The 10,821-nt window shown below is 41.2% G+C and overlaps 2 protein-coding genes across 2 annotated transcripts; one reads left to right on the top strand and one right to left on the bottom strand.

Annotated features, from left to right (window-relative positions):
• The first annotated feature begins 1,528 nt into the window (after positions 1-1,528).
• On the top strand, positions 1,529-2,746 carry LOC125034720. The gene is made up of 5 exons (XM_047626641.1): positions 1,529-1,632; positions 1,806-1,862; positions 1,953-2,153; positions 2,282-2,472; positions 2,601-2,746. The coding sequence occupies exons 2-5, from the start codon at positions 1,806-1,808 to the stop codon at positions 2,713-2,715; spliced, it is 564 nt and encodes a 187-aa protein (XP_047482597.1). The 5' UTR covers positions 1,529-1,632; the 3' UTR covers positions 2,716-2,746.
• A 6,185-nt stretch (positions 2,747-8,931) lies between these two features.
• Positions 8,932-10,363, bottom strand: LOC125034721. The gene is made up of 6 exons (XM_047626643.1): positions 10,248-10,363; positions 10,037-10,078; positions 9,847-9,936; positions 9,611-9,772; positions 9,361-9,492; positions 8,932-9,076 (listed from the first exon to the last, which is right to left on the bottom strand). Exons 2-6 carry the CDS (start codon positions 10,076-10,078, stop codon positions 8,963-8,965), a joined length of 540 nt encoding a protein of 179 aa, XP_047482599.1. The 5' UTR covers positions 10,248-10,363; the 3' UTR covers positions 8,932-8,962.
• Positions 10,364-10,821: the final 458 nt, after the last annotated feature.

The raw sequence follows: 10,821 nt of genomic DNA, 5'->3' as shown, positions 1-10,821 counted from the left end.
AAAAAAAAAAAAACACTAAGCGCATAACTCAACATATGTCAACATGTGTAAAATCAAGGGTATTGAACCGAGTAAATAATTCCCTTTTATTATTTTCAATAAAACACGAGGGGGTGAGCGAGAGACGACGCTCAGAATGCATGGCTTGAGCCCCGGCGAGATGGAAGTGTCGGCGCTCGGACAGCAAAGGTAGTAATTGGAAGGCAAGTTAGAAAGCGAAGAAGAAGAACGAGAAAGTTGGGGAATGCTAAAGAATGCGAGGACGCAAAGCAGGAGAACGGAAGGGGAGAGATGAAGGAAAGAAGGGAAAGAAGGGAATTTAAGAGAGGTGGAAGCAAAGTAAGGAAGTGGAAGAGAAGGAAGGAAAAGAGACGAGGACGCAAAGCAGGAGATTGAAAGAGGAGAATAGAGAGAAAGTCGGAAAAGGAAGGGGATGCAAGAGAGATGAGAGCAAAGTAGGGAAATGGAAGAATAGGAAGGAAGAGGGAGAAGGGAGAATGCCGAACAGCCAGGAAGCAAAGCAAGGACACATAGGAAGTGGAAGGACGAAGGAGAATTTAAGAAAGACTAGGAAGTGAGAGAAGGTACAAGAATGATAACGCAAAATAAGGAAACAGAAGAGGAAGAAGGTAAAACAAACAAGGAGCATGTGCCTATTTCTGCCAGTAATATTTTCCCATGATATATGTTACCAAATGCACCTTTAGGAAATATGTTCTAAAGCCTACTGTAACTTTTCTGCTGAATGCCTACTTGTCTTGTATCTGCAATTAAAACTTTGTCCAGAATATATAAATACTTTGCCTTCTTAATGTTAAAAAATAAACCCTTTTAGCTGCCAATTTCACATACTTTTCACATACCTCCTTTTCTTTTGATGTATTTTAGGAAGAATCATGTCATGGCTGCGTAGAGTTACGTAAGACCTTCCTTATATTTACATTTGAATCATACATTCATTTTTGCATTCCTTCGCCCCATTGGAACTATCTTTTCCCTATTACCTTTGGCTAATTGAATAAAATGATTATCTAGCTCAAAGTTATCATATATAATGTTTAAACCTTTACTTTTCAGAGTGCAATATCATCTCCATCTCTCTCTCTCTCTCTCTCTCTCTCTCTCTCTCTCTCTCTCTCTCTCTCTCTCTCTCTCTCTCTCTCTCTCTCATACACACACACACACACACACACACACACACACAGAGAGAGAGAGAGAGAGAGAGAGAGAGAGAGAGAGAGAGAGAGAGAGAGAGAGAGAGAGAGAGAGAGAGAGAGAGAGATATATAGAGAGAGAGGGGGGGGGGGGGGGAAGGAGGAAGACGATGGAAGATGATTTAAAGCAAGTATTCATTAAACTGCGTATCACTATCATAACATTAATATTATTAGGGAAATAGACAACCGGTATGAAGAGCAGAGGATATCATTATGTTAAACTATCTCGAATAACCTTTATTGGTCCTTTACATAGTCAACTTCCTTGTAACGACATATTTCAAGATAGTTAACAGGATTCTCAAGACTTGACCGCCGCACGCTGTCCTCAAACTGTCGTGGTTAGCATCCAGAAACGCCGTAGCCTGTGCGTGGCCTGTTTATGTTGGGAGAGGATTGACTGAATTAGTCCAAGGTAAGCACTTACGTAGTAGTTTTGGAACTCTATGCAGCATTGGTCGAAGTGGACCTATGATAAGGGAGATTTTGTTTCGCTGAGTTCTGTGATATGTCGTTAGAATGGAAATTTTATGTTTTACCGTCTTATTTGTCTCCATCCTGGTTTTCTCAATATCTTCTAATTTCTAGATGCAAGCAGGAGCTTTATTTTTCCTGGTGTTCTCCCTCGGTACATGGACCCCAAAGGTATTGATACAATTACTGTTTCGTCCCCTTGAAGTAAGATAACTATAATAGCTTCATCTATAAATAAAGGCTAACAATCAACCTTCTCAGGTATTTGGCTACCCTCCTTCCCCGGCTGTCGTACCATTAGGAAACCTGAACGCTGCCTCCGATCCGAGGGAGGCCACGATCACGGTCACTGAAACCATCACTATCGATCGTTCCGTCGTTCACACGGATCAGGCCTACAACGTCGTTCCCGTTACCATCACCGACTACGCTCTCTGGACATCCACACTGCCCAGACGAGTCGTAAGTATATTACTCTGCCGTGGGGACGAGTGTTGAACATGCAGTTGTGCGATCTCTTAACCATCGACTTTTTCCTAAATACCAGATTTTATTTTTTTCCCATTTCTTCCTTTTTACTACTTTATCAGGCTGTGCAAACTCCCGTCGATGACGACGTGGCCATCCAGACTAGGCTGGTGGAAAAACCCTTGACCCTAACCGTCGTTGATACAGTGTCGGACTACGGAATCGTGACCGACGTCTTGGTTGAATACTACACCATCACGCACACCTGCTACCACGTCATGCAGTCGACCTACACCAGGACAGCCAGACAGACGTAAATACATGAGCTCGATTTTTGTCAAACATGGCTACCAGACCTGAGACTGATTAACTTTTTTTTTGAGATGAGGCAATGTTTTAGGCTTTTTGTCCTATATTTTTCTTATTTTGTTTTCTTTCCAGACTTGCCTTCTCTGCGGAATTGGTGAGAACTGTTGTCAGGACATCCAAAAATACGGTGACCGATTACCGTACAGTCTACAACACCGTTTTCGTAGGAGGAAGATATATTTATTGAATAAAGTTCTAAGGAATATATATATTTTTTCCTTCATGGTTTTATTTTCCGATATTCACAGGACTAGAGTGCCACGTACTGTATATGTCATCAACACGTTGCATGTCGTATTCTAAAAGCCCAGTATTCGGTAAAGAATAGTGCAAATTTCCCATAAAAATAGGCTATTGCTTCAATTTTAAATGTTTAAAGAAATATCGAACTGAGATTCTTCAAGTTAAGAAATTGATAAGCATACTAATAGGAGTTTTCGCTATATAGTAAATGGATGAAATTACATAATGCTGTAGTGATCCAGTATAAATGAACTGGAAAGCTCAAGGCTTGACCACATGAGTACAAGTGACGTCACAAGTGTGTATACTACTCGGCCAACGAGCATTTTCCCCCGGGGTTTTCATGCCTGTGACGTCATCTTAAACAGGCGCCCCCTCCCCATTATTCCCTTGTTCATTGTTGTTGTGGGGCTTAGACGGAGACTGAGGCCTCAACAAATATTGCATGGTCTTTTCTCCTTTCCTTTTCCTTTTCTTCATCTCTCCTTCTGTCTACTTATCCTAATCGTTAACTCCGTTTTGTCCTTTTCACCATAATACTTTACCATAATGCAATAAGACCTCTGGCACCTGTTTGTTTTGACCATTTTAACCCTTCTGGAAAGCCACAAACATCGCCTTGTGAACCCAAAAACTTTTTTTTTACAAGGGAGTTTCGCTCTCGAGCCCCACCTTCTCGCTATGTTTTAGATACGCCACTAATGGCTTTAGATGTTGACGCGGCAGAAAATTTGCAATAAGTAAATCAATCAAATTTTCAGTTGTCCATCGATAATGTCCAAATCAGAAGTTAAAGAAAACTGTATTGGAGAAGGCTTAAAAAGAAGAAATGGTTCTTTTAATTCACAATGGTTTATATCTTCCTTTTTTATTTGCTATGTGATTCTCCTTCCAAGGAGTTGGGAGGGTGAGAGCAAAAGATAGGGGAAGAAATCAACAGAGGAAAACGGAATGGAAGTCGACGGAAAGATGATAAAAACGATAGGATAATAGAAACTATATAGAGAAGGCAATAATAGAGACAGAGAGAGAGAGAGAGAGAGAGAGAGCCAATGAGAGAGAGAAAAAACGGGGGAATAAGAGTGAATGGTAAAACCACAGAGGAAATATCGCAATATTTTTAATACGCCGGTAATGGCCTTAGATGTTGACGTGGCTAAGAAATTGGCACTAAACATTGGTTATTATATCGTGCTAGACTAAGATCCGGATTCACAAACAAGCAAACACCTTTCGCCAAGAACCTCCAACTAATGCAACTGAAATATACATAGACAGAATGAAAAAATTTAAGTCAAACGATTAGTTTTATGACTCGTTGGTTACTAGAAGGTACCTAATTGGTGGGAAAATATCACAAGGAGTGCCCATGTGACTAAACTTTCTGGAGGTTAATAGTTTTTCTTAATAACTTGGCTGTTCTCAATAAATGATTTGAAAATTAGTTTCAGAACTAATGTGATGTATTATATTTTACAACATTGACATGGCCGTATTTTCCCGACTTGTCTTCTAAATATCAGATGACAAAGGATTAATAATTTTATATTCTTATATTTTTCTTTTACTCTTGCCATTCACATTTATCATTAGCGTTAACGTTAATGGCTTCCTGAAACCAAAGAAAGTAAATCACGGGGATAAAAAAAAAAAAAAAAAAAAATTTAAAACTCCCCCCCCCCTTCTCAGTGTTTAAAAATACGTGCAGTGAAACGACGAGCAAGGTCGTGCAAGGTCGTCTTGCCATCATCTAACTCGTCTATGAACACGACCGTAACACGTGCATTGACCATTTGAAATGCCAAACGATATCAATGGTGTTGTAACTGATTATTATTATTTTTTAACCCATCAACAGTATGACATTCTTTATGGAGGTGACTTAGATCTTTACGAAGGAGCAGACGGAGAGGATGAAAGCAGATTTTACGAGGACCTGAAATCACCCACAGACATAAAATCAATTCTCAAGATTTAGGATTTATCCTAGAATACTGGAGATAAATATATAATTCATGGACCTCCCTTATCGTGTGTGTGTGTTTGTGTATATTTGTCTGTCTGTCTGTCTGTCTGAATTGATTTATGTAAATGTGCGCACACGCGCAAACGCACACACACACATGTGTGTATATATGCGTGTGTGTTTATTTCACCGTCTCTCTCTCTCTTTGAATGGATGTATGTATATATACATATATATATATTCATATATTTATATCTCTATCTATCATTATATATATGTATACTAGTATGTGTGTGTATTTTTGTAGTTGCATTTGTTAAAATGCATTGTGGAAATATCTTAGTAATGACGAATATGTAATTGTTCGTAACCCTTTCATATGCTTAAGGACTGGTGTTTTGTAAGACTTTCGGCAGCAATATATAAGAAGCGACCTCATATGACAGTTCCGAAACAGGATAATTGTATGTACATTTATATATATGATATTTACAAGAAACAATGAATGGTTATCTGAATCACTTATGGTTGCTTACCAGTGGAAATGTAATAACACATAATTGCATATACTTTTTTAGATTTGGCAAAGTACGTTTATTTGTATTATTCTACGTAGATAGAAATTACTTAAAGTGTGGTTACGCGTGAAGGCAAAATGGGTTTTCCTTTGTCAAAAGCTGACAGCGACTGGTTTATGATGATTTTCTCAGAATATAAAACGTCTCCATGTCCCTTGTAGGATCAGACACAAGAATTATAAACCAACAAACAAACCAAAATACCAGAAGGAATTTCTGTAATAATAACTCATATCACGGTTGTCTTGTTATCACTGCTACATTGATTTCATTTGTAAAATTAGTTAACAGACGAATAAATAAACGAAATTAAGCAAATGAGTGAGAAAGCATGATGTAATTCCCTGCATGCAAGGATATCACTTTTGATACTTCCCTGACAGCTATTCACTGGATTTATTTTTCGTATTTCAATTTTGCATGTGTCTAGCTTTATTATTTTCTTTTTCTTGTTTCCCTCCTTGCCCCCTTCTTTCTCCTTTCTCTTTCTCTCCCCATTTGGACTCCGTTTCTCCTTTCTTTCCCTGTCGCCTCTTTCCCCATTGTCAATTTTCTTTTATTCTTCCTCTTTCTATTTCCGCTCCTCCTTCCATTCTGCTCTTTCCTTGCTCGTCTATGCCTCTTTTTTATCTCCTCCTTTACATTCCATCCTATGCTTTCAGTCGCCGCCATCCTTTTTTTTTCTCTTGTTTCCCCTCTTCCATTTCCCAAATTTGTATCCCACTTTCTTGTTCGTCTTGTATGTTTCCTCCTCTTTACGGCCTCACTATCTTGCAACCCCCCCTCCCCCCTCCTTTCACTCCCTTTCTCCTGTTCCATTTCCTTACTTTAAGTCCTCATTCTTTGCATACCCTTTTCCTCCTTGCTTATCTTGTATGCCTTCTTCCTCGTCTATCCACTTCTTTTACTTGTCTTCTTTACGTCCTCTCATTCTCTTGCATTCCCCCAGCTTTCTCGCCCTGCTCTTTGCCCTCGCTTTCTAACCTGATTTCCAATTACTACCTTTGCTGTCCGAGCGCCGACACTTCCATCTCGCTGGGGCTCAAGCCATGCATTCTGAGCGTCTCCTCGCACTCGCTCGCTCGCCCGCCCTCTCTTTCTTGCACTTTCTTATTGGATTCGTAATTGTTTCCACACACACTGTCGCCTCCGTTTCGGCACCGAAGGAAAGGTTAATGAGTTTGTTCACCCTTTCGTGGTTCAGGTGTATCACTGATTATATCTTTCATTTCCTCTAGTCTTGTGCACCTCTTCCGCTCTCTCATTCCCTTCCTAACTTCCTGTCCCCCCTTTTGCTCTTCTCTATCCATTCAGTTCACCTTTCTCTTCTTTCTCTACCTTTCTTTCCCTTTCCCTTTCTCCCTCTCACCGTTCCCCATTTCCGGTTTCCTATCTCGTCTTGCCATCCCTTTCCTCGTTCCATCACTGCTCATTTCCCCTTTCCTCTCTACTTTGCTGTCCCTCTTTCCCTTTTCTTCTCTCCTTCCAGTCTTGTACTCCTTTTACCTTTCTTTCAGCTACCCCCTGTCCCTTCCATCTTTGTCGTTTTCCCTCTTTCCCTTCCTCCTTGTCCTTGACCCCTTCTGCCCACCTTCCCTCCCCCCCCCCTTTTCCCTAGCCCCCTTCATTCCCTTTTACCTCTCCTTCCATACACCCGCCCCCCCTTCCCACCCTTTACCGTATACACTCTCCCTCCGTCTATCTCCCTTAAGTAATCATAACCTGCCCCAATCATAGCTCAAACCATAATCAAACTTAACAAATCATGCGGTTACCTCGTCACCCCCCCTTCTTTCTCTCCGAATCTTTGCAATTTCGTTAGCACTTCTCATTCTGCTCGCTTTTCTCGCATCTTTCTCGACGTGCCTTGAAAGTCAAATTCCTTGGAGCTTACTCAGGTTTTCTCAGTTTCTTTTGATAGCGTTTATACGTTATTCTTGGGGGGGGGGGGGGGGGGGGGGAATTGGATATACAAGTAGTACGAGAGGAGGACACTTCAGATATAGATCAAGTGCGTTTCAAAAACTAAAAGATCGAGTGGTTAAATAACTGAGAATATGAAGAGAACGAGGCTTTAAAAAGGACTTACGACCAATTAAATGCTAAAATCACACGCTATGTCGAGAGCAGCAAATGTGCCCGGGCGTAAAGCGATTGTCATGACACCGGCTTCCGTGTTCAGCCGGTGTCATGACAATCGCGCACAGAGATAGAGATGCTTACTCACCTCAAAAAATGCTAAATTACAAACGCCACAACAAACAAGTTATTAGAACTAGTATTGCTCTTATGTGGAAATAAGTTTCCTGATGAAGGCAAAGACTAAAAAAATCTAGCAACAATGAATAGTCTCGGGAGAGAGAGAAAAGTCCAAAATGTCAGAAGGCGAAAATAAAACAAAACTCGAGCGACTATCAAACTGATCGTTCGGAAAGGGGGAGTGGTAGGTTCACGTCAAGTGTAGAGTTCGAATGTCAATGCTGGGGCAAGTTGCGTTGAGGGAACAGGGTTGTTGGGCAGTTTATTTACATGTCCTCAAATGATAAGCAACATCTTACCGGTTTGCAGATTTCGGAGGTTGACGTTGGTACGAAGTTGTTGGGAGTGAATGCAAGTACTGGTTAAATGCTTCGGATGTTGAGTATGAAGATTCCTTTTCGCCTACAGCAAGATGCAATTTATTGAAAATTGTATAAACGTCTAGGGTCATAAGCGGATTATTCAATATACAATGATAGGATGGGGCTTAGGAGACGAAGCCAAGGTAAGGATTGATATATTCCCCTCCCCCCCCCCCCCCCCCACATAAGGAAGTTTGTGGGATTTCCGGTGCTAGACATCCAAGGTCATAGCATAATGATAGAGTATCGTAGCGAAAAGGGGTAAGAAAGAACGAACGATTAGGATAAAAAAAAAAAAAAAAAAAAAAAAAAAAAAGGTTAAATGTAAAAGATTGTAGAATGCTGCAGGATAGTATGGGAGTGCAAAATGGGTAAAGTGGGAAAGTAAATGGAGTCCGGCAGGGGATTCGTAAAAAGGTGTTAAGGGCACAAGGCGCTTAGATCAGTTGGAGATTACCTTGGGGGGGGGGGGGGGGGGGGTCAGAAAGGAAGGAGTAACACTGAAGGAAAACAAAGCTATTATATAAACAATTAATACGGCTAGAAATGACAGTTGGAAGAGTAGAATTATCTAGAGAATGAGAAGAGAACAGGGGAAGATGGTGAAGTCTCAGGAAGAATTTCAGGAGGCAAGGGATGCGGAGAGACGTTGTGCCATAAGGGAATGTCGTGAGCATTCAGATGGGAGTGCCAAGATAATGGGGAAGAGGGAATGGTGATCCTCATCATTACCGACGGATTCACTTTCACACTATGTAAACTTTAAATTGCACAGTGTTGGGCAAGTAGTCGCCATTAGAGGTCACATGCAATGGAGATGTCGATCGAGAGAAACTTGACAATCTCTGCCACTTAAAGCTTTTTCCTGACAAGTGTTCGTCAGGTCTAAAGTAGCTTGCAACACAAGCTGCATTTCGGCACTGACAAGCCATTTTATTCGTGCTTTTGGAAAAAAAAAAATATATATATAATGCTACAAGGCCAATTAAAATCCATTTTAACGAAAATTATCCACCATGGTTTATTTTAATGGCCGTAGTATGCTTGCGTAGAAGTAACGAAGCTAGTGACGTAATGGGTCGTGGTGGTGACCAACTGCTGGAGAAGTTCTTGGGTAGTCCAAACTGGTATTGTGGTAATCTGGAATAAAGATATATATTAAAACCACTCTGGGATAACGTGGTATAACCAGTAGGGTGTAGGGTGTAGGGTGTAGGGTGTAGGGTGTAGGGTGTAGGGTGTAGGGTGTAGGGTGTAGGGTGTAGGGTGTAGGGTGTAGGGTGTAGGGTGTAGGGTGTAGGGTGTAGGGTGTAGGGTGTAGGGTGTAGGGTGTAGGGTGGTGTTTTCCATTATTTGCAATGGTATCAAGTCGCCCCTGAAGTCATTAGCGGATGTGCGATTAAAAGAAAAAAAAAAAAAAATACCTGGAAATCAGTAGAGATGTGATAGATGCTCTGCCAGAATTGAACAGTCTCTGTGACGGTAACAAAGCTTGTGTAGACGGAAACGAAGGTTCGGGAGGGATTCACGAAATCCTCGGCGGTTTTTACGAAGACCTGGAACGAGATTTATCAATCTTCCATTTGTCGATTAATTAACAAAGTCCCGGGACCCAAGCTGGTAATATTAGACACCACTAACCCAAAACAAGCAACATGCAAATTACGCGCTTACCGGTGTGGTGGTGACCCTGAGCACCGAGGTCACCGTCCTGGGCACCTCGGGCACGTAGTCGCGCTCCGTCGTGTACACCGTCACGGGGAGCTCCACGAAGGTGCTCTCCGTCACCCAGATGTCGCTTGTCGTCGTCACGCGGAACGTGTGCGTCACCGTGTTCTGCGGGAAGGGAGCCGTTAGTGTCTGTTATATAAAACAATACGAATCCCTTGATCCCCGAATCCCTTTCTTACCGTCCTCGTCACAGTCTCCGTCACGGCACGATTAATCCTCGGTTCCGGGATTCTGGCGTGGCTTTCGTACTGTGCAGAGGCACCCAGCACCTGGCGATTAAGAGTTTCATTACTACGCATCCACCTGTAGTCTTAGTATGCAGATGAAGTGCAAGTTTAATTTTCAGCAATATTTAAAAATACTACATACCAGACCCAACGCAAGGACGATCGCCACGATCATATTAGCCATCTGAAAAAATAATATACATTTCAAAACCTCCATAAGTTCACGTTTAAAAACTATCCCTAAGTAAAAATATAAGTGAGAGTAAGGTACAAGTAAAAGTAAAATGCAACTTAAAGAAACCTAGATAAAGTGCAGAAAACGCGAAAATCATGGATATCAAAGAAAAACATACGGTGAAGTTTTTCTTGTCCCGAACGGTTTGCTGACGGAGCGAAGTGTGGCGATGGAGTGCAGATGTCCTAGCCAGGGTTATGTTATCGTCTTCCGGCGGGTAAAGGGGCTACCACTCCTCCAATAGTCGTCGTTCACGCGCAAATCACCACCAGAAAGAGGCAAACTATTCATCATTTCCGAACAGTAGTTGGTGGAACATTCGATCAAAGTTATTATCGTAAGCACATTGTTTTTTTTTTTTTTTTTTTTTCCTAGTGATTTTGTGATTTATCTTTAGAGGAGTAAAATATATTTTTTTATCGATTGTGTGCCTTGTTTGGTTGTTATTGCAATGTCTCTCCGTGATAGATCCAAAGTATACAGATAACATCTGAATGGTACCATGCCTGTTTATTTTTTCCGGGTGAAATTTCCCTTTCAGTTTAAAAACTTCTGTAACAACAAAAACCTGAACTGTATCCAACGGTTTACTATTTCACACCTCTGTACTTCATTCACTAGTGAACTCTTAACGAAATCATAATAACTCAATGTGATGTCGTGTCTGGTAACCAGCAAACTATCACCATCAT

Source organism: Penaeus chinensis, chromosome 18, assembly GCF_019202785.1.
Source record: "Penaeus chinensis breed Huanghai No. 1 chromosome 18, ASM1920278v2, whole genome shotgun sequence".
NCBI classification, from domain to species: domain Eukaryota; kingdom Metazoa; phylum Arthropoda; class Malacostraca; order Decapoda; family Penaeidae; genus Penaeus; species Penaeus chinensis.
Note: the sequence above shows the minus strand (reverse complement) of the source record. Positions and strands in the feature narration are given on the sequence as shown.

What these genes read in the sequence shown, in the direction of transcription:
- LOC125034721 (XM_047626643.1), bottom strand. Translation starts at nt 10,078, where the DNA reads ATGGCTAATATGATCGTGGCGATCGTCCTTGCGTTGGGTCTG. An exon ending in TCGTCCTTGCGTTGGGTCTG is followed by an intron (nt 9,937 to 10,036) that starts GTATGTAGTATT and finishes CTTAATCGCCAG; the next exon opens with GTGCTGGGTGCCTCTGCACA. An exon ending in TCAGGGTCACCACCACACCG is followed by an intron (nt 9,493 to 9,610) that starts GTAAGCGCGTAA and finishes ATCTCGTTCCAG; the next exon opens with GTCTTCGTAAAAACCGCCGA.
- LOC125034720 (XM_047626641.1), top strand. Translation starts at nt 1,806, where the DNA reads ATGCAAGCAGGAGCTTTATTTTTCCTGGTGTTCTCCCTCGGTACATGG. An exon ending in TCGGTACATGGACCCCAAAG is followed by an intron (nt 1,863 to 1,952) that starts GTATTGATACAA and finishes CAACCTTCTCAG; the next exon opens with GTATTTGGCTACCCTCCTTC. An exon ending in ACCAGGACAGCCAGACAGAC is followed by an intron (nt 2,473 to 2,600) that starts GTAAATACATGA and finishes TTTTCTTTCCAG; the next exon opens with ACTTGCCTTCTCTGCGGAAT.